General features: G+C 41.9%; 2 protein-coding genes across 3 annotated transcripts in view; both read left to right on the top strand.

The window, feature by feature from the left end:
* The window catches only part of ascc1 (activating signal cointegrator 1 complex subunit 1), a 52,325-nt gene extending 42,596 nt beyond the window's left edge, over positions 1-9,729 (top strand). For both annotated transcript variants that reach the window (XM_061909797.1, XM_061909795.1), the window contains exon 10: positions 9,591-9,729. Coding sequence is in view for 1 of the 2 variants with exons in the window: in XM_061909795.1 (XP_061765779.1) it covers positions 9,591-9,603 (13 nt within the window). In the remaining variant the exon portion in view is untranslated. The remainder of the gene's footprint in view (positions 1-9,590) is intronic.
* Positions 9,683-24,341, top strand: part of LOC133558416 (testican-2-like) — an 85,051-nt gene continuing 70,392 nt past the window's right edge. Inside the window, exon 1 of the mRNA XM_061909793.1 lies at positions 9,683-10,039. Within this exon, the coding sequence (XP_061765777.1) occupies positions 9,683-10,039 (357 nt within the window). The remainder of the gene's footprint in view (positions 10,040-24,341) is intronic.

The raw sequence follows: 24,341 nt of genomic DNA, 5'->3' as shown, positions 1-24,341 counted from the left end.
CAGAACATGACATGATCCAAGTCTTGGATCATGACAGTTGTCATGTCATGTCCGGATGTACATTGTGGACGCCGTCTTTGCTCCACAGTAAGTCTTTGCTGTCGTCCAGCATTCTGTTTTTGTTTACTTTGTAGCCAGTTCAGTCATAGTTTTGTTCTGCATAGCCTTCCCTAAGCTTCAATGCCTTTTCTCAGGGGCACTCACCTTTTGTTTATTTTCGGTTTAAGCTTTAGACACCGTTTTACCTGCATACTGCCTCCCGCTGTTTCCGACATCTACAAAGCAATTAGCTAACGGCTGCCACCTACTGATGTGGAAGAGTATTACAGGGTAATACGGTAACAGCACCGACAACAACAACAACACATAACTATAATTACTGATTTGCAAAAAATATTTTTAACCCAAATAGGTGAAATGAGATAATCTCCCACTGCACACCAGACTGTATCTCAGGGGTCACCTGTTCTAAAAATAGCTCAAATAGCAGCACTTACCAGTGAGCTGCCTCTATTTTTTTCAATTGTATTTATTTACTAGCAAGCTGGTCTCGCTTTGCTCGACATTTTTAATTCTAAAAGAAACAAAACTCAAATAGAATTTGAAAATCCAAGAAAATATTTTAAAAAGACTTTGTCTTCACTTGTTTAAATAAATTCATTTTTTTTTGTTTACTTTGCTTCTTATAACTTTCAGAAATACAATTTTAGAGAAAAATATACAACCTTAAAAATGATTTTAGGATTTTTAAACGTATATACCTTTTTACCTTTTAAATTCCTTCCTCTTCTTTTCTGACATTTTAAATCAATGTTTGAGTATTTTTTATTTTTATTGTAAAGGATAATAAATACATTTTAATTTAATTATTAATTTTAGCTTCTTTTTTTTCGACGAAGAATATTTGTGAAATTTTTCTTCAAACATATTATGACTCAAATTAAAAAAAATATTCTGGCAAATCTAGAAAATCTGTAGAATCGAATTTAAATCTTATTTCAAAGTCTTTTGAAAATTTTGATCTGGAAAATCTAGAAGAAATAATGATTTGTCTTTGTTAGAAATATAACTTGGTCCAATTTGTTATATATTCTAACAAAGTGCAGATTGGATTTTAACCTATTCAAAACCTGTCATCAAAATTCTAAAATTAATCTTAATCAGGAAAAATGACTAATTATATTCCATAAATATTTTGAAAATTTTTTCAAAAAGATTCGAATTAACTAGTTTTTCACTTCTTTTTTTCAGTTGAATTTTGAATTTTAAAGAGTCGAAATTGAAGATAAACTATGTTTGCAAATTTAGTTTTCATTTTTTTTCGTGTTTTTTCCTCTTTTGAAGTTCAATTAAGTCTTTTTTTCGTCATTTATTCTCTTCAAAAAAGGAACAAAAGGAAGGAACAAAAATGTACGACGGAATGACAGACAGAAATACCTTCTTTTTTAAAAATATTTATCTGTTTCTATATATATTTATTGTGAGAAATCATTAAGCTGATCAGTGTTTCCACAAAGATAAATATCATTAATTATTAATAATAACATAGAGCGAAAGGTAAATTGAGCAAATTGACTATTTCTTGCAATTTATGTAAGTGTGTATCAAGCTGGTAGCCCTTTGCATTAATCAGTACCCAAGAAGTAGCTCTTGGTTTCAAAAAGGTTGCTGACCCCTGCTGTGTCTCGTGTGCACAGTGGTTGAAACCCCCTGCTCTAAAGTGTGTTAGAACACATACTTGTCAAAGTGGATCCTAACAGACTTTCATAATGCACCTATTTTGATCATTCAGTTAATGTTTCCTGTGACCTAGTTTGCGTCCGACTTTAGCATGCAGCTGTCCGCAGCGACTATTTTAATTATCACCACTAATAAATCTTGATGCAGAGGGATGATCAGCTTCCAGGGGGTAGAATTTCCCTATCATAAAATCTCAAGAGTCTTTTGACTGAAACAAACTTTAATCAAATGTGTAGTCTTCTTATAGGTGGTCCCTGAAAGAACATTTAGAAAAACTGTGTAAGTCCTCTAAGAGGAGACCTTTTTAATGACACTGCTTAATCATTTTTGCAATGAAAGGCTATCTTCCATGGCGGTTGACAGGACCTTGCGAAAAGACACACTTTGTGGCGCGGAAACAAGTTGCTGGGATGTTAATTATCCAACCGAACGCGGAAGAATCGGATTATTGAGGGATTAAAAACACCTCTTTAAATAGAGCTTCTTTTTTAATCAACAGCAAACCTGGTATCTGTTTCTTGAGGCACGATAAGCGGATTGTTCGCTTGTATTTTTATCTCAGATGTGGAGACCTTTTATTTGTTAGGGACATTGGCACGAAATCGTCATCTGAAGAAACTGCACTTGAGGTTCAAAAGGAATGATAAATAAATGGGTTGTACTTGTATAGCGCTTTTCTACCTTCAAGGTACTCAAAGCGCTTTGACACTACTTCCACATTTACCCATTCACACACATATTCACACACTGATGGGGGAGCTGCCATGCAAGGCGCTAACCAGCACCCATCAGGAGCAAGGGTGAAGTGTCTTGCTCAGGACACAACAGACGTGACGAGGTTGGTACTAAGTGGGAATTGAACCAAGGACCCTTGGGTTGCGCACGGCCACTCTCCCACTGCGCCACGCTGTCCCTAGGAAATACGGCATTATATTCTAAGGTCGGTCACAAGATCTCCTTCTTTACTATGTATGTTTAGATTGCCTTCCAATGTATTTGTGGTATAAACTTTATGAAGTTCTTTAATAAGAAAATTGAACTTAATAGCAGGGAGATTAAAGACAAAGCGTCCCAGCTACAACGGGGTTCTATTAACACAGATACGATTGTATATACGGCGGATACTGCAAATATCCAAAATAGTTTCTCTCGTTTTGATGAAATAACATTAGAAGAATTGTTACAACGTGTAAATGGAATAAAACAACATGTTTACTTGACCCACTTCCTGGGAAACTTATCAAGGAGCTCTTTGTGTTATTAGGTCCATAAGTGCCAAATATTATAAACTTATCACTTTCCTTGGGCACTGTACCCCTAGCATTCAAAAAAGTGGTTATTCATCCTCTCCTTAAATGACCTAACCTCGATCCTGACCTCATGGTAAAATACCGACCAGTGTCTCACCTTCCCTTTATTTCGAAAATACTCGAAGAAATGGTTGCAGAGCAGCTAAATGAACACTTAGCGTTTAACAATCTATGTGAAACCTTTCAATCCGGTTTCAGGGCAAATCACTCTACTGAGACAGCCCTCGCAAAAATGACTAATGATCTAGAGGGGGGGGTTGCCCACATCTGAGGTCCTCTCCAAGGTTTCTCATAGTCAGCATTGTCACTGGCGTCCCACTGAATGTGAATTCTCCCTGCCCACTGGGTGTGAGTTTTCCTTGCCCTTTTGTGGGTTCTTCCGAGGATGTTGTAGTCGTAATGATTTGTGCAGTCCTTTGAGACATTTGTGATTTGGGGCTATATAAATAAACATTGATTGATTGATCTATTGCTAACGATGGATTCTGATGCGTCATCTATGTTGCTGCTCCTCGATCTTAGCGCTGCTTTCGATACCGTCGATCATAATATTTTATTAGAACGTATCAAAACACGAATTGGTATGTCAGACTTAGCCCTGTCTTGGTTTAACTCTTATCTTACTGATAGGATGCAGTGTGTCTCCCATAACAATGTGACCTTGGACTATGTTAAGGTAACGTGTGGAGTTCCCCAGAGTTCGGTCCTTGGCCCTAAACTCTTCAGCATCTACATGCTGCCGCTGGGTGACGTCATACGCAAATACGGTGTTAGCTTTCACTGTTATGCTGATGACACCCAACTCTACATGCCCCTAAAGCTGACCAACACGCCGGACTGTAATCAGCTGGAGGCGTGTCTTAATGAAATCAAACAATGAATGTCCGCTAATTTTTTGCAACTTAACGCCAAAAAAAACGGAAATGCTGATTATCGGTCCTGCTAGACACCGACCTCTATTTAATAACACAACTGTAACATTTGACAACCAAATAATTAAACAAGGTGACTCGGTAAAGAATGTGGGTATTATCTTCGACCCAACTCTCTCCTTTGAGTCACACATTAAAAGCGTTACTAAAACGGCCTTCTTTCATCTCCGTAATATCGCTAAAAGTCGCTCCATTTTGTCCACTAACGACGCTGAGATCATTATTCATGCGTTTGTTACGTCTCGTCTCGACTAATGTAACGTATTATTTTCGGGTCTCCCCATGTCTAGCATTAAAAGATTACAGTTGAAGTCCTCTCCAAGGTTCTCATAGTCATCATTGTCACTGGCGTCCCTCTGTGTGGGAATTCTCCCTGCCCACTGGGTGTGAGTTTTCCTTGCCCTTATGTGGGTTCTTCCGAGGATGTCGTAGTCGTAGTGGTTTCTACAGTCCTTTGAGACATTTGTGATTTAGGGCTATATAAATAAACATTGATTGATTGATTGATTGATTAATTGAAAAACAGTCAATAAACTGAGACTAAAGTCGACTCCTGGTCCTCAGCTGTTCAAGAAACAAATGATGGTTTAGGACAAACACCCAAGGGAGTCATTTGCATACTTGCCAACCCTCCCAATTTTCCCGGGAGACTCCCGAATTTCAGTGCCCCTCCTGAAAATCTCCCGGGGCAACTATTGTCCTGATTTCCACCCGGACAACAATATTGGGGGCGTGCCTTAAAGGCACTGCTTTTAGCGTCATCTACAACCTGTCGTCACGTCCGCTTTTCCTCCATACAAACAGCGTGCCGGCCAAGTCCCACAATATATGCGGCTTTTACACACGCACTAGTGAATGCAATGCATACTTGGTCAACAGCCATACAGGTCACACTGAGGGTGGCACTATATACAATTTTAACACTGTTAAAAATATGCGCCACACTGTGAACCCACACCAAACAAGAATGACAAACACATTTCGGGAGAACATCCACACCGTAACACAACATAAACACAACAGAACAAATACCCAGAAACCCTTGCAGCACTAACTCCTCCGGGACGCTATAATATACACCCCCCGCTACCCTTCATCTCCTGAATTTGAAGGTCTCAAGGTTGGGTAGGAAGGTCATTCAGTGCACTCGGAATGTGTACCATACCGTCTCCACTTACCGGTATATATATTTTTTAACTCAAGTAAGGCCATTATGCGTAGCCAAATCGAGTTTTTGGTTTATGCAGATTTTAACCTAGCTTTTTTGAGTGCATATTTAAAACGTGAAAGAGTTGGACTCTTGCCGAATTATCTTGAATAATGTATTCTGACGGAGAGCAGTGGTGTCCAAACGTTTTCCAGCGAGTTCCCTATACAGAAAAGTTTAAAGGCCTACAGAAACCCACTACTAGCGACCACGCAGTCTGATAGTTTATATATCAATGATGAAATATTAACATTGCAACACATGCCAATACGGCCTTTTTAGTTTACTAAATTGCAATTTTAAATTTCGCGCAAAGTATCCTGTTGAAAACGTCGCGGTATGATGACGCGTGCGCGTGAAGTCACGGATTGTAGCGGACATGTTGTTCCAGCCCCGATCCCAGCTATAAGTCGTCTGCTTTATTCGCATAATTACACAGTATTCTGGACATCTGTGTTGCTGAATCTTTTGTAATTTGTTCAATTAATAATGGAGACGTCAAAGAAGAAAGATGTAGTTGGGAAGCGGTGTATTGCGGCTGCCTTTAGCAACACAAACACAGCCGGTGTTTCCTTCTTTCCTTGTTTACATTCCCGAAAGATGACGGTGAAGCTTTACTATGGAACAGAGCGGTCAAGCGAACATGGTTCCCTACCACATGTCAAACGGCAGGATTCGGTGAGAAAATGGTGGTAATAAGTCGGCTCTTACCATAGACATGAGCGGATAGCTTGCGTCATTCCTCGTGCACCTGTTAAAGAGGCAGCTACGGACTCTCTTGCCTCCTCCGACTGGCCACCCCCAAACGTGGGATGCTTCCACCGTGGAGGAGGGGGGAGAAAAGCTCAGACCGACCCCAACAGCTGCCTTCGCTTCGCCTCATCGAGAAACGTGGCTTCCCTCAGAGACACTGGCGGTCACCACACCCGTGGCCACACCCCTCCGACTTTCAGGTACCATATAATCTCACTAAAACACTAGTAACACAATAGGCAGATAAGGGATTTTCCAGAATTATCCTAGTAAATATGTCTAATATCTGAATCGCTCCCACTGCCGTCTTTTTTTTCTTTCTAGTCCTTCTTTCTCGCTTTCCTAATCCACGAATCTTTCATCCTTGCTCAAATTAATGGGGAAATCGTCGCTTTCTCGGTCCGAATTGCTCTCGCTGCTGGTGGCCATGATTATAAACAATGTGAGGATGTGAGGAGCTCTACAACCCGTAATGTCAGGCGCACATCGTCTGCTACTTCCGGTACAGGCAAGGCTTTTTTTATTGGCGACCAAAAGTTGCGAACTTTATCGTCGATGTTTTTCTCTTAAATCCTTTCAACAAAAATATGGCAATATCGCAAAATGATGAAGTATGACACAAAGAAGGGACCTGCTATCCCCGTTTAAATAAGAAAATCTCATTTCAGTAGGCCTTTAAGGCCGTTGGGCCACTTTGTACTTTTTTTGTACGTTCAAGATCCTGAAACCAGTCATGATTCCACACGACATGCAGTTATTGTTAATTTCTTGTAAATGTTTCCTCTTTTTGCCACTACGCCTCTGGTTTGAGCGCTGGCTCCTTCACTAGTCCCTGATCGACAATCAGGGAACACCTGTCCCTGGTTGCCAATCAGGATGCTTTTGGGGACTTAAATATTTTGCTTTGTTCCTTTAATGTTGTACCTTTGCTTGCTTTGCACTTCAAACACCTGTTTTCCATTTGTGCACTTCCCAGCTATATTTCCTGCATTTTTTCTAATAAAGAGGTAGAGATGTCCGATGATATCGGACTGCCGATATTATTGGCCGATAAATGCTTTAAAATATAATATCGGAAAGTATCGGTTTCAAAAAGTAAAATGTATGACTTTTTAAAACGCCGCCGTACGGAGTGGTACACGGACGTAGGGAGAAGTACAGAGAACCAATAAACCTGAAAGGCACTGCCTTTGCGTATCGGCCCTATCACATAAAATCCCCGGCTTTTCACACATACAAGTGAATGCAACGCATACTTGGTCAACAGCCATACAGGTCAAACTGAGGATGCCCGTATAAACAACTTTAACACTGTTACAAATATGCGCCACACTGTGAACCGACACCAAACAAGAATGACAAACACATTTCCGTAGAACATCCGCACCGTAACACAACATAAACACAACAGAACAAATACCCAGAACCCCTTGCAGCACTAACTTCCGGGACGCTACAATATACACCCCCCGCTACCTCCTACAGTACCCCACCCACCTCAACCTCCTCATGCTCTCTCAGGGAGAGCATGTCCCAAATTCCAAGCTGCTGTTTTTTTGAGGCATGTTAAAAAAAAAAAAAGCACTTTGTGACTTAAATAATAAATATGGCAGTGCCATGTTGGCATTTTTTTCCATAGCCTGAGTTGATTTATTTTGGAAAACCTTGTTACATTGTTTAATGTATCCAGCGGGGCATCACTGCAAAATTAGGCATAATATTGTGTTAATTCCACAACTGTTTATATCGGTATCGGTTAATATCGGAATTGGTAATTAAGAGTTGGACAATATCGGATATCGGCAAAAAAGCCATTATCAGACATCTCTAGTCTACATGTATCTGTTATGGGGCGGTTTAGCTCGGTTGGTAGAGTGGGTTGCAGGTTCGATTCCCGCTTCTGCCAACCTAGTCACTGCCGTTGTGTCCTTGGGCAAGACACTTTACCCACCTGCTCCCAGTGCCACACACACTGGTTTAAATGTAACTTAGATATTGGGTTTCACTATGTAAAGCGCTTTGAGTCACTTGAGAAAAAGCGCTATATAAATATAATTCACTTCACTTCACTTCACTTATGTTTGACTGCCAACTACTGGTCACACTCATCCTTACACCATGTACCAAAATTAATTGGTTCGATGTCGGTAAGCAAAACCAGAATTCCATCCATCCATCCATCATCTTCCGCTTATCCGAGGTCGGGTCGCGGGGGCAGCAGCCTAAGCAGGGAAGCCCAGACTTCCCTCTCCCCAGCCACTTCGTCTACCTCTTCCCGGGGGATCCCAAGGTGTTCCCAGGCCAGCCGGGAGACATAGTCTTCCCAACGTGTCCTGGGTCTTCCCTGTGGCCTCCTACCAGTTGGACGTGCCCTAAACACCTCCCTAGGGAGGCGTTCGGGTGGCATCCTGACCAGATGCCCGAACCACCTCAACTGGCTCCTCTTGATGTGGAGGAGCAGCGGCTTTACTCTGAGTTCCTCACAGAAAAAAGAGCTTCACACCCTATCTCTAAGGGAGAGACCCGCCACCCGGCGGAGGAAACTCATTTGGGCCGCTTGTACCCGTGATCTTATCCTTTCGGTCATGACCCAAAGCTCATGACCATAGGTGAGGATGGGAACGTAGATCGACCGGTAAATTGAGAGCTTTGCCTTCCGGCTCAGCTCCTTCTTCACCACAACGGTGAAGAAGCATGTAGCATGTTAGCGCCGATTAGCGTAGCAAACCAGAATTATTCCGTACATTTGGCACACCAAGTAATAAGGTACACTGTCGAGTTTTGAGAAAAAAAATAATTTTAAGTGCGCCTTATAGTCCGGAACATACGGTAACTCGCCAAAATAAACAGTGGTAAAATAAAATGTTGACTACGCGGCAGAAAACAAGTGAAAGTTCCACCACTCTCGCTCGCCCACAGACACGCTCTTCAAGCAGACATCAATCAATCAATCAATCAATCAATCAATCAATGTTTACTTATATAGCCCTAAATCACTAGTGTCTCAAAGGGCTGCACAAACCACTACGACATCCTCGGTAGGCCCACATAAGGGCAAGGAAAACTCACACCCAGTGGGACGTCGGTGACAATGATGACTATGAGAACCTTGGAGAGGAGGAAAGCAATGGATGTGGAGCGGGTCTAACATGATACTGTGAAAGTTCAATCCATAATGGATCCAACACAGTCGCGAGAGTCCAGTCCAAAGCGGATCCAACACAGCAGCGAGAGTCCCGTTCACAGCGGAGCCAGCAGGAAACCATCCCAAGCGGAGGCGGATCAGCAGCGCAGAGATGTCCCCAGCCGATACACAGGCGAGCAGTACATGGCCACCGGATCGGACCGGACCCCCTCCACAAGGGAGAGTGGGACATAGAAGAAAAAGAAAAGAAACGGCAGATCAACTGGTCTAAAAAGGGAGTCTATTTAAAGGCTAGAGTATACAAATGAGTTTTAAGGTGAGACTCAAAGCAAAATATCCCGTAAAACTTTTTGATTGAATTTGACAAACAAAATCCGACCCTGCAGTGTGAACGCTGCCGGAATGCCCATTTTGGATCAGAACTGGTTTAAACTTACCTTGCCATTTTACTGTTGTGTGCTTTCAAACTGGATATGATTTGACTGATACATATGCTCTTGCAGGGAAAAAGCGTAAACAAGAAGTCGCACTCAAAACAATCAAACATCCTTGGAGGAGGCGATAAAGACAGCGAGCGAGCAGAAATGAAGACAGGATGCAATCTCTCCGCCCTCTTTTGTGGCTCCCTCCTCCTCCTCCTCCTCCTCCTCCTCCTCCTCCTCCTCCCTGCGTCCTAGTCAGAGTGGCGAGGCAGTCTGGCACGAGTATCCTCCACCATCAGCACCGACACAGCATCACCATGGTGGCGACTCCAAGCTCCCTCACGGCCGCCTGCCTTTGCCTGCTGCTCGCCGCCTTCTCCCTGCAGCTGGGAGACGGGATGGAGGCGGAGGATCGGGAGGAAGAGAGAGCGACGCCAGCCAGAGGCGCCAATTTGATGGACCAGCGGTGGCTGTCGACCGTCTCGCAGTACAGCAACCGCAAGATCAAGCACTGGAATCGCTTCAGAGATGTGAGTCCTGCTTTTTTTGTAAACATGCAATACGTGGGTGAAAAGACTGAAAGTTGAGTTTTTCTATCACTTTCTCTGCATGCACAACATCATCTATGCTAAATAAGAGCGTGTGTACTTAGTGATCAATAATCCATTGATCACCTACATAACGTAGTCACGACAAAATCAAAGTAAACTGACTGCAATAAGCTTAAAGTGCACACATTTGTAACACAGTCTGTGCCTAAAAGATACAAATAGGTACTTACTGTAAGTGGGGATATCATATTTTCACATTTGTGTTCCCCAATAGGCTTTTTCTTTGAAAATTCAGCCCCTGAATCCCATGCCACTTAGCAGCCCGAAATGGGCTCGGCACACCCATCACGAGTGAATTGACAAAAAAACAAAAACAAAAAAAAGCTTCAAGGAGCTGTTCCCGAAATCACATAGAAAGTTGTCTGTTTTGGTTTCCAATGGTGCTTTCTCGAGGTCATTTTGGCCTTGTCTGGCATTCTTCATAGATGAGCTTCGTCGTGGACGTACTTGATCCGATTGTTGGCAAATTTAAAGCATACCGTATGTACTAAACAGATAAGGGGTGCCAAAATTGTGGACATTTTTGAGTTTTCGTCATTACATGTGGGCGGAGCATGGCAGCGATGTTTAAAGGGGAAAATTATCACAATTTCAAAAGGGTTAAAAACAATAAAAATCCATTCCCAGTGGCCTGTTGTATTGTTTAAAGTTTTTTTCAAAATTTTACCGGTCCCGGAATATCCCTAAAAAAATCAATCATCAATCAATCAATGTTTACTTATATAGCCCTAAATCACTAGTGTCTCAAAGGGCTGCACAAACCACCACGACATCCTCGGTAGGCCCACATAAGGGCAAGGAAAACTCACACCCAGTGGGACATCGGTGACAATGATGACTATGAGAACCTTGGAGAGGAGGAAAGCAATGGATGTCGAGCGGGTCTAACATGATACTGTGAAAGTTAAATCCATAATGGATCCAACACAGTCGCAAGAGTCCAGTCCAAAGCGGATCCAACACAGCAGCGAGAGTCCCGTTCACAGCGGAGCCAGCAGGAAACCATCCCAAGCGGAGGCGGATCAGCAGCGCAGAGATGTCCCCGGCCGATACACAGGCAAGCAGTACATGGCCACCGGATCGGACCGGACCCCCTCCACAAGGGAGAGTGGGACATAGAAGAAAAAGAAAAGAAACGGCAGATCAACTGGTCTAAAAAGGGACTCTATTTAAAGGCTAGAGTATATAAATGAGTTTTAAAGTGAGACTTAAATGCTTCTACTGAGGTGGCATCTCGAACTGTTACCGGGAGGGCATTCCAGAGTACTGGAGCCCGAACGGAAAACGCTCTATAGCCCGCAGACTTTTTTTGGGCTCTAGGAATCACTAATAAGCCGGAGTCCTTTGAACGCAGATTTCTTGCCGGGACATATGGTACAATACAATCGGCAAGATAGGATGGAGCTAGACCGTGTAGTATTTTATACGTAAGTAGTAAAACCTTAAAGTCACATCTTAAGTGCACAGGAAGCCAGTGCAGGTGAGCCAGTATAGGTATATATGTATGTATATATGTATATAAAGGTATATACAGTATAGGTATATATGTATGTATATATGTATATAAAGGTATATACAGTATAGGTATATATGTATGTATATATGTATATAAAGGTATATACAGTACAGGTATATATGTATGTATATATGTATATAAAGGTATATACAGTACAGGCGTAATGTGATCAAACTTTCTTGTTCTTGTCAAAAGTCTAGCAGCCGCATTTTGTACCAACTGTAATCTTTTAATGCTAGACATGGGGAGACCCGAAAATAATACGTTACAGTAGTCGAGGCGAGACGTAACAAACGCATGGATAATGATCTCAGCGTCTTTAGTGGACAGAATGGAGCTTTAAAGTGCTTGATTTTCGCTATTTGCGATGCCACTATCCATTTCCCTGTGACGTCACACAGTGCTGCCAATGTAAACAAACAACGGCGAATAGCACAGCAAGATATAGCGACATTAGCTCGGATTCAGACTCGGATTTCAGCGACTTAAGCGATTTAACAGATTACGCATGTATTGAAACGGATGGTTGGAGTATGAAAGTATTTAAGAAGAAACTGAAGCTATTGATGCTATTCATAGCCATAGCATGGCCGAATAGCTGCGTTAGTATCGCCGGTAAAATGTGCGGACCAAACGATCAGGACTTTCGCATCTCGTGACACTGGAGCAACTTAAATCCTTCGATTGATAAGTGTTTTTTTCGCATTAAATGTGAGTGGAAGTAAACGTAATATAGTTGCAAATGCATCCACAGGTTATCCATACATCTCTGTGCCATGTCTGCTTTAGCACCGCCGGTAAATAGCATGTTAGCATCGATTAGCTGGCAGTCAACATCAACAAAACTCACCTTTGTGATTTAGTTGAATTTAGGTCCATCAGTGCTAAATATTCCATCCATTTTCTACCGCTTATAAACTTATCACTTTCCTCGGGCACTGTTCCCGTTGCATTCAAAAAAGCGGTTATTCATCCTCTCCTTAAAAGACCTAACCTCGATCCAGACCTCATGGTAAACTACCGACCGGTGTCTCACCTTCCCTTTATTTCGAAAATCCTCGAAAAAATTGTTGCAGAGCAGCTAAATGAACACTTAGCGTTTAACAATCTATGTGAAACCTTTCAATCCGGTTTCAGGGCAAATCACTCGACTGAGACAGCCCTCGCAAAACTGACTAATGATCTATTGCTAACGATGGACTCTGATGCGTCATCTATGTTGCTGCTCCTCGATCTTAGCGCTGCTTTCGATACCGTCGATCATAATATTTTATTAGAGCGTATCAAAATACGAATTGGTATTTCAGACTCAGCCCTGTCATGGTTTAACTCTTATCTTACTGATAGGATGCAGTGCGTCTCCTATAACAGTGTGACCTCGGACTATGTTAAGGTAACGTGTGGAGTTCCCCAGGGTTCGGTCCTTGGCCCTGTACTCTTCAGCATCTACATGCTGCCGCTAGGTGACGTCATACGCAAATACGGTATTAGCTTTCACTGTTATGCTGATGACACCCAACTCTACATGCCCCTAAAGCTGACCAACACGCCGGACTGTAGTCAGTTGGAAGCGTGTCTTAATGAAATTAAACAATGGATGTCCGCTAACTTTTTGCAACTTAATGCCAAAAAAACGGAAATGCTGATTATCGGTCCTGCTAGACACCGACCTCTATTTAATAATACAACTTTAACATTTGACAACCAAATAATAAAACAAGGTGACTCTGTAAAAAATCTGGGTATTATCTTCGACCCAACTCTCTCCTTTGAGTCACACATTAAAAGCGTTACTAAAACGGCCTTCTTTCATCTACGTAATATCGCTAAAAGTCGCTCCATTTTGTCCACTAAAGACGCCGAGATCATTATCCATGCGTTTGTTACGTCTCGTCTCGATTACTGTAACGTATTATTTTCGGGTCTCCCAATGTCTAGCATTAAAAGATTACAGTTGGTACAAAATGCGGCTGCTAGACTTTTGACAAGAACAAGAAAGTTTGATCATATTACGCCTGTACTGTATATACCTTTATATACATATATACATACATATATACCTATACTGTATATACCTTTATATACATATATACATACATATATACCTATACTGGCTCACCTGCACTGGCTTCCTGTGCACTTAAGATGTGACTTTAAGGTTTTACTACTTACGTATAAAATACTACACGGTCTAGCTCCAGCCTATCTTGCCGATTGTATTGTACCATATGTCCCGGCAAGAAATCTGCGTTCAAAAGACTCCGGCTTATTAGTGATTCCTAGAGCTCAAAAAAAGTCTGCGGGCTATAGAGCGTTTTCCGTTCGGGCTCCAGTACTCTGGAATGCGCTCCCGGTAACAGTTCGAGATGCTACCTCAGTAGAAGCATTTAAGTCTCATCTTAAAACTCATCTGTATACTCTAGCCTTTAAATAGACCTCCTTTTTAGACCAGTTGATCTGCCGCTTCTTTTCTTTCTCCTATGTCCCCCCCTCCCTTGTGGAGGGGGTCCGGTCCGATGACCATGGATGAAGTACTGACTGTCCAGAGTCGAGACCCAGGATGGACCGCTCGTCGGGACCCAGGATGGACCGCTCGCCTGTATCGGTTGGGGACATCTCTACGCTGCTGATCCGCTTGAGATGGTTTCCTGTGGACGGGACTCTCACTGCTGTCTTGGAGCCACTATGGATTGAACTTTCACAGTATCATGTTGGACCCGCTCGACATCCATTGCTTTCGGTCCCCTAGAGGGGGGGGGTTGCCCACATCTGAGGTCCTCTCCAAGGTTTCTCATAGTCAGCATTGTCGCTGGCATCCCACTGAATGTGAATTCTCCCTGCCCACTGGGTGTGAGTTTTCCTTGCCCTTTTGTGGGTTCTTCCGAGGATGTTGTAGTCGTAATGATTTGTGCAGTCCTTTGAGACATTTGTGATTTGGGGCTATATAAATAAACATTGATTGATTGATTGATTATAGTTGCAAATGCATCTGCAGGTTATCCATACATCTCTGTGCTATGTCTGCCTTAGCACCGCCGGAAATAGCATGTTAGCGTCGATTAGCGTAGCATGTTAGCATCGATTAGCTGGCAGTCACGCCGCAACCAAATATGTCTGATTAGCACATAAGTCAACATCGACAAAACTCACCTTTGTGATTTCGTTGACTTTATCGTTGCAAATGCATCTGCAGGTTATCCATACATCTCTTTGCCATGTCTGTCATCACCGGTAAAATGTGGAGACACTTTGGTACATTCAATGGGGGTCTGGCGGTAGACACTTTCGCATCTTGGGGCCAGTGGTGCAACTTGAATCCCTCCCTGTTATTGTTGTTACACCCTCCGACAACACACCGAGGAGGCATGATGTCTCCAAAGTTCCAAAAAATTGTCGAAAAAACGGAAAATAACAGAGCTGAGACCCGGTGTTTGTAATGTGTTGAAAATGAAAATGGCGGGTGTGTTAGCTCGTCGACGTCACGTTCTGACGTCATCGTAAAAAGAGCGATGAACAGAAAGGAGTTTAATTCGCCAAAATTCACCCATTTAGAGTTTGGAAATCGGTTAAAAAATATATGGTCTTTTTTTCTGCAACATCAAGGTATATATTGACGCTTACATAGGTCTGCTGACAATGTTCCCCTTTAATGACATGCGATAAATCACCAAACTCTTAACTCTGCAAGGTCACAACCGGGGGGGGGGTTGATACAGGATGTTGAACCAGACTAATGAGCTGGTGATTATCCGGCAATTAATTGACCGTTTGTCTAATAGTTATACAACTTTGAAGATATATATATATTAGAGATGCGCGGATAGGCAATTATATCATCCGCATCCGCATCACCAAAGTCGTCATCCACCCGAACCAACATTTTATCAGGACCGTACCCGCCCGCCAACCGCCCGCTGAAATTCATCAGAGGTTGTCCGCCTTTACCACTCACAGAGCTTTTTAAATATATTTCACCAAATAATGATGACAATTGGAGCCGCTAACGTTCCCGCGTCTATCCAATAGCGCCCATAGAATATGGGCGTGCTGTGAAGCCATTACGTTAGACACCTTCAACAACATGTACGAACCGATTGTTGGTCCGGCAACATGTTGTGTGCAGCTTCCGCAATTACACGTTCAGGATTGAAAGGCATACTGGGTGATACAGAGTACATTGATGGTTGTGATATAAACTACTTTAACACTTACTAATACGCGCCACGCTGTGAAGCCACACCCAACAAGATTGACAAACACATTTCGGGAGAACATCCTCACAGTAACACAACATAAACGCAACACAACAAATACCCATAATCCTTTGTATCCGTGACACGACTGAATATATTTTACACCCCCGCACCACCAAGGTACGCATAGATATCTGCCAAAAAAATTGTTTTTTTAGAGATTATTTTCTATATTATTAACTTCAAGTTATTACAGTATGTGTTGAAGAGGTTAATGTAGCCTACTGACGTGTATTTATAAATGATTAATTTCTATAGACTAGTAAGGTAAAATGTTGTACCTGACAAGTTTTGGCTACCTTGCATCTGCAGCCTTCATCAGAGGTGTCACGTGATGTTAGCGTGACGTTGTCTGTTATGTGTTATATGGATTGTACCATCCCACCTGAAGTGATGGGATGGCGGCGTCCCCTGGTGTGCTATCCCACACCTGGGACACTGTCCTGCAGGGCTGCCCCCGGCCGTTTGGTAGACACCCAGACGACAGGGGGCGCCCCGCTCTACCCCTGGCGCACACCAGGGGACGCCGCCATCCCATCACTTCAGGTGGGATGGTACAATCCATATAACACATCACAGACAAGGTCACGCTAACATCACGTGACACCTCTGATGAAGGCTGCAGAAGCAAGATAGCCGAAACTTGTCAGGTACAACATTTTACCTTACTAGCCTATATAAATTAACCATTTATAAATTATTACAGTATGTTTATACATACATATATATATATATGTATATATATATATATATATATATATATATATATATATATATATATATATATTTTTTTTTTAATACATTTTTGCCAAAGGGGGCGCATTTAAATTTCTTAAACACACTTGTTATTTCATATGTTGACCAGAGGCGGAGCACTTTTAAAAAGGACACACAGTCAATTTGAAAAATCCCTCCTTTTTGGGACTACCCTTATTTTGATAGAATTGATACATTCTCTATTAAGATGCGACGGTTTTCCGTATCGGGACCATGATTTTGGTCCTAACTTGTTCACCGGTCCTCATATGGAAGGTACTTTTTCCTTGTCGATGTCTCAAGAAGGGTAGAAATACAAGAACACACACACATTCTTGTATTTCTTACCTTCTTGAGACCTCCAAAAAATCTTTATGGCCACCTTTTCTAGATATATAAAGATTTTTATTTACAACATTAATAATATATACATACTATGCAAATACAAAAAAGGTAAGCTTTAAGTTTTTGGGGTTTTTTTTGCAGTTGGTTTTTAAATATTATTTACTATATTATTAACTTATAGTTATTACAGTATATTTATATATTCATATATATATATATATATATATATATATTAATTATATGTAATTTGTTATATACTTGTTATTTCATATGTTGACCAGAGGCGGAGCACTTTTAAAAAGGACACACAGTCAATTTGAAAAATCCCTCCTTTTTGGGACTACCCTAATTTTGATAGAATTGATAGATTCCCTATTAAGATGCAACGGTTTTCCGTATTGGGACTATGATTTTGGTCCTAACTTGTTCACCGGTCCTCATGTGGAAGGTACTTTTTCCTTGTTGATGTCTCAAGAAGGGTAGAAATACAAGAACACACACACATTTTTGTATTTCTTACCTTCTTGAGACCTCCAAATAATCTTTATGACCACCCTTTCTAGATATATAAAGATTTTTATTTACAACATTAATAATATATACATACTATGCAAATACAAAAAAGGTAAGCTTTAAGTATTTTTTTTTGCAGTTGGTTTTTAAAGAGTATTTACTATATTATTAAATTCCAGTTATTACAGTATGTTAATAAATACATATATATATATTTTTTAATTAATTTTGGCCAAAAGGGAGCGCATTTCAATTTCTTAAACACACTTGTTATTTCATATGTTGACCAGAGGGGGAGCACTTTTAAAAATTTGAAAAATCCCTCCCTGTTGGGACTACCCTAATTTTGATAGAATTGATACATTCTCTATTGTATGTAACGGTTTTCCGTATTGGGACCATGATTTTGGTCCTAACTTGTTCACCGGTCCTCATATGGAAGGTACTTTTTCCTTTTTGATGTCTCAAGAAGGGTAGAAATACAAGAACACACACACGCTGTCCTTGAGGGGGTTGAGGAGGGGACTTTGGGGTGTTGTTGACACCACAACATACACAAGAGGATTGTAGTGAGACATCCAAGCGATGCCTTAATTCCCCCGGGCTGCATTTTCTTCTCGATACAACACTGGCCTCGAAACAGGAGTTCAAAACATTCACAGAGGTCTTTACTGTTCCTCCTTTCTCATCCTCCTAAAAAGAGCTCCCCCGCCCGCGGACAAACAACATCTCCACTCTCCGTGGCAAGCCAACAGACGCTTTCATTTTCAGTTTCCGCCTGCCGACCACATCAAAAAAACGGCTCTTGTTCACTCTTTTTCCCGCTTTGAACTCATCCGTCTACTGATCCACCGTCGCGTCCGGAAAGCGTTGGGAGTACACGCTTTGATCTGCGCTCATTTCCAACCCCCACGCGCCGATTCATTGCTAATGAAGAAATAAGGCAGCTGATATTCCCCCACAAGGGCGCCCTTTAATTCGTCCTGCCCCGTAATTAAACTGTCTGGTTGCGATGAAGCGTGAATCCGGCGGGAGGCTCGTAAAAAAAAAAAATGGATGACAGGTGCTTGGGAGAAAAAGGTAATGAATGGTCTGTTTTGGCTAGAATGTCCAAATCCCTGAAAAATAAATACAGTTGGCATTGTATACTAATACAATTCTGGAACTGTGTATTATTACACTCAATCAATCAATCAATGTTTACTTATATAGCCCTAAATCACTACTGTCTCAAAGGGCTGCACAAACCACTACGACATCCTCGGTAGGCCCACATAAGGGCAAGGAAAACTCACACCCAGTGGGACGTCGGTGACAATGATGACTATGAGAACCTTGGAGAGGAGGAAAGCAATGGATGTCGAGCGGGTCTAACATGATACTGTGAAAGTTCAATCCATAATGGATCCAACACAGTCGCGAGAGTCCAGTCCAAAGCGGATCCAACACAGCAGCGAGAGTCCCGTTCACAGCGGAGCCAGCAGGAAACCATCCCAAGCGGAGGCGGACCAGCAGCGCAGAGATGTCCCCAGCCGATACACAGGCAAGCAGTACATGGCTACCGGATCGGACCGGACCCCCTCCACAGGGGAGAGTGGGACATAGAAGAAAAAGAAAAGAAACGGCAGATCAACTGGTCTAAAAAGGGAGTCTATTTAAAGGCTAACACCATAATATATCACTTCTTATAAAGTGCCCTGTCTTTAATTAATTAATTTGACATTTTGCAAACCTTTCTCAATAATGGGCGACTTCATTTTTCAATTTGGGCCAGGGCAGTTGTTTTGACTATTTGGATGGCTGTGGTTACAATTTTAACTTTTCCAGAATTAACTCCAAACACCGATTAAAACATACTTTGCCCAATCTTCGTGTCAGCTTCAAACACTGATGACATCTATTGAACAAGACAAGAAGCAAGGAATTAAACAGAGACAGATTTAAATTTGGCTCAATGAGGAGAAACGTCTGGACTGTACTCTTTGTACAGTTCCACCACGCTCTGACAAAAGATTGTACGCCTCCTATTTTATGTGGACTTTCCCTGGTTATATGGTAACAGCTGTTTCTAAGGGAGGGGGTCGTAGACAGCCATCGCCTTTGGTTACAGAACCGTTCAAAGAAAAGGTTGTAAAAAAAACAGTTCAAGAAAAGGTCGCAAACAGCCGTTGCCCTCGGTCACAGAACATCCATCCATCCATCCATTTTGTACCGCTTATTCCCTTTGGGATCGCGGGGGGCGCTGGTGCCTGTCTCAGCTACAATCGGGCGGAAGGCGGCGTACACCCTGGACAAGTCGCCACCTCATCGCAGGGCCAACACAGATAGACGGACAACATTCACACTCACATTCACACACTAGGGACTATTTAGTGTTGCCAATCAACCTATCCCCAGGTGCATGTCCGGAATCCGGAGTACCCGGAGGGAACAGGGAGAACATGCAAACTCCACACCGAAAGATCCCGAGCCCGGGATTAAACCCTGACTACTCAGGACCTTCGTATTGTGAGGCAGACGCACTAACCCCTCTTCAACCGTGGTGACGGTCACGGAACAGTTCAAAGAAAAGGTCGCTTTGAGGGGAGTCAGGCCCTGCTTCCTATGCGCTTTGTAGTTCTCGGGTCAAGACAAAATCTTTCTGTGGATTACAATACATGAAAGAAACAGAATACCTTCATGTTGCTTACCATCCTACACAGTGGGGTTTTACAAGCCTTCAAAGACAGCTTCTGTCTCCTCGCCGGGAACTCACGGCAACAAAAAGTTTTGTGATGACTTGGATACAATTATTCTGACACTCCATGTTTGGAATATCAACCTGACAAATGCTAATGCAACTTTATTGTTGGCTTGTTTTAGCGTTGACGCTAACATCCCAGTGGCCAATAGACCAGCCAGGAAAGAAGCAGGGATTCGCTGTGGACTTAGACATGGAGAGGAGACGGACACACACACTTCCCCTCCTCCCCGCCCCCTCCTCTCCTTTTGTCGGTTACCTGCCTTTTAAAAATAGAAAATAATAATAATTACTGTTTAAAAATAATTGTTAATGTTTTTCACAGCATCAACAGGACTTTTGTGTGAGTGTTGACAGTTTATGTCAGGTTCAAACACTGATGACATATATTAAACAAGACAAGAAGCAAAGAATCCAACAGAGACAGAATTAAATTTGGCTCAATTGAGGCGAAACGCCTGGACACTGTACCCTTGTACAGTGTCTCAACATGCTCTAACAAAAGATTGTACGCCTCCTCTTTTGTATGGACGATCCCTGATTACATGGCAACAGCTGTTTCTAAGGGACATGGGTCGTAAACAGCCATCGTCTTTGATTACGACAGTTCAAAAGAAAAGGTCGTAAAACTGTTCAGAAAAGAGGTCGTAAAACAGTTAACTGAAAAGGTCGCCTTGAGGGGAGTCAAACCCTGCTTCCTCTCCGCTTTTGTAGTTCTTGGGTCAGGACGATATCTTTCTATTGATTACAATACATGAAAGAAACAGAACACCTTCATGTTGTTTCCCATCCTACACAGTGGAGTTTTGCAAGCCTTTTGATTGGTGGGATTAAAGACCGCTTTTGTCCTCTCGCCGGGAACTCAATGAAACACAAAGTTTTGTGATAACTTAATACAACTATTCTAACAGTTTAGCTTGCTGTTGTTGTTGCGTAGTTTTTGATAATAAAGAGATTGTTGATGCCTTACCACCTTATGTTTGATATGATCGGTGTATATATACAATAGAATCTCATTTTACAAACTTAATTGATTCTTGAACATGGTTCCCAAACGAAAAAGACTGAATAGTAAAGCAGAGTACCGTATAAGACAGTGTTTTTCAACCACTGTGCCGCGGCACACTAGTGAGATATTGTCTGATGTGCCGTGGGAAATTAAGCAACCTCCGCTAATTGGTCCCAAAAAATATCCTTCCTTCCATTTTCTACCACTTGTCCATTTTGGGGTCGCGGGGGGTGCTTGAGCCTATCTCAGCTGCATTCGGGCGGAAGGCGTGGTGCACACTGGATAAGTCGCCACCTCTTCGCAGGGCCTATATGTAATATTATTCTATAAATGATAATCAAATATATCCATTCATCCATTTTCTACCGCTTATTCCCTTTTGGGGTCGCGGGGGGTGCTTGAGCCTATCTCAGCTGCATTCAGGCGGAAGGCGGGGTACACACTGGATAAGTCGCCACCTCATCGCAGGGCCTATATGTAATATTATTCTATAAATAAAAATAAAATATATCCATTCATCCATTTTCTACCGCTTATTCCCTTTTGGGGTCGCGGGGGGTGCTTGAGCCTATCTCAGCTGCATTCGGGCGGAAGGCGGGGTACACACTGGATAAGTCGCCACCTCATCGCAGGGCCTATATGTAATATTATTCTATAAATGATAATCAAATATATCCATTCATCCATTTTCTACCGCTTATTACCTTTTGGGGTCGCGGGGGGTGCTGGAACCTATCTCAGCTGTATTCGGGCGGAAGGTGGGGTACCCCCTGGACAAGTCGCCACCTCATCGCAGATAATCAAATATACCGCAAAGAAAAAAAAATACAATTACGTTGTGCCAACATTAATAAATTATTACTAAATTAATAGTAGATGTTTCTTCAATAAACTGTCAATATAATGTATACTCTTTAGTCATATTTTTGCGCTTAAAGAAACTTCTCAAGACTTTAGCGTCAGACTTCTTTTGTTTTTTTTGTCATTGCCATTACTGCCACAAGTGGTGAGAGAGTGTATAACAACGAAATACCACTGGGCCCCATACGGACCGCAGCTGGGAAACTGATATTTTTTTGTTGGACCCTTTAGGGGGCGCTCGTGCCCTAACAATTTTTTGCAAATCAATTATTATAATAATGTGCCGTTGTCTAGTGCAGTGTTTTCCAACCTTTTTTGGTATGTAAAAGGTATGTAACGCTTAAACCAAAAATTAACAAAATGCAAGTGCCGCTAGGAAAAGGCACTGAAGCATAGGGATGGTTATGCAAAACAAAAGTAAAACTGAATTGGCTACAAAGTAAACAAAAACAGAATGCTGGACGACAGCAAAAACTTACAGCGTGAGGAGTGGGGACGGCGTCCCCAAAGTACATCCCTACATGAAATGACAATCAACAGTGTACCAATGACGTTATAACTGTAGAATGATCGAGGGCGAGTTCTTGGTTTCGGCGTGGCGCAGTGGGACAGTGGCCGTGCGCAACCCGAGGGTCCCTGGTTCAAATCCCACCTAGTACCAACCTCGTCACGTCCGTTGTGTCCTGAGCAAGACACTTCACCCTTGCTCCTGATGGGTGCTGGTTAGCGCCTTGCATGGCAGCTCCCTCCATCAGTGTGTGAATGTGTGTGTGAATGGGTAAATGTGGAAGTAGTGTCAAAGCGCTTTGAGTACCTTGAAGGTAGAAAAGCGCTATACAATACAACCCATTTATCATTTATCATTTATGTGGGTTTATTGTTAGGCAGTTTCATTAACGTCCTCCCAGCGCGGTAACAACACACAACAACAGCAGTCACGTTTTCATTTACCATAAAACAGTTTGTCTGCCGTAAACAGCAATGTTGTGACGCTCTTAAACAGGACAATACTGCCATCTACTGTACATGCATATGTGACAATAACATTCTACGGCGTTTAGAGAGTGCGGTGCACAACTGCGCACACAACAAGGAGACGAAGATGGAAGATTCCAGACTCTACTGCATTTGATGAAAGCACTTTTGTGCGTGCCACACAGCAATGCAACATCAGAGAGGGTGTTCAGCATGGTTAGGAAAATAGTGACAGAGAATAGAACAAAGATCGACAGTTCAACCCTTAACTCAACAATGACTAGATGAGTGTTATGTGTGTGTACAGGTGTAAATAAATGAACACTGAAATTCAAGTATATATATATGTATATATAGCTAGAATTCACTGAACAATAAGCATTTCTTATATGTATATATGACTTAATTAGATTATCCAGAGAATAGTGCTCGATACCGTGGTAGAGCGCAATATATGTATGTGTGGGAAAAATCACAAGGCTACTTCATCTCTACAGAACTGTTTCATGAGGGGTTCCCTCAATCTCCTGACGATTGAGGGAACCCCTCATGAAACAGTTCTGTAGAGATGAAGTAGTCTTGTGATTTTTCCCATATATATATATATATATGTATGTATGTATGTATGTATGTATGTATCTATATATGTATGTATGTATATATATGTATATATATATATGTATATATGTATATGTATGTATATATGTATATGTATGTATATATGTATATATATGTATATATATATATATGTATGTATATATATATATGTATGTATATATATATATATATATATATATATATATATATATATATATATGAAATACTTGACTTGGTGAATTCTAGCTGTAAATATATTCCTCCCCTCTTAACCACGCCCCCAACCCCCGCCTCCCGAAATCGGAGGTCTCAAGGTTGGCAAGAATGTCATAAATGGAACATATAAAACCACGCCAGCAACCATCGATTGTTTTAGTAATCGAGTACACTTATCAATTTAATAAATCGGATAAAACACACTTTATCACCTCAATGCGATTTTTCTACGCGATTAATCGTTGCAACCCTATTTACACAAAAGAAATTGCCTCCTTATTCTTACCAGTAATGATGTCGTCCGTCTCGGTTACTTGTAATGTTATGTTGTGGATGTCATCATCAAGATAGTAATAGAAATTAATGACCTCCCCGCGGCTGAAGCACACTCCACACTTCTCCCTTTCTTCACATATTGCCTCATGCATATTGACGATGCG

The sequence above is a fragment of the Nerophis ophidion genome, linkage group LG08, assembly GCF_033978795.1.
Source record: "Nerophis ophidion isolate RoL-2023_Sa linkage group LG08, RoL_Noph_v1.0, whole genome shotgun sequence".
Taxonomy (NCBI): domain Eukaryota; kingdom Metazoa; phylum Chordata; class Actinopteri; order Syngnathiformes; family Syngnathidae; genus Nerophis; species Nerophis ophidion.
This window is presented reverse-complemented; position numbering and strand designations above follow the sequence as displayed.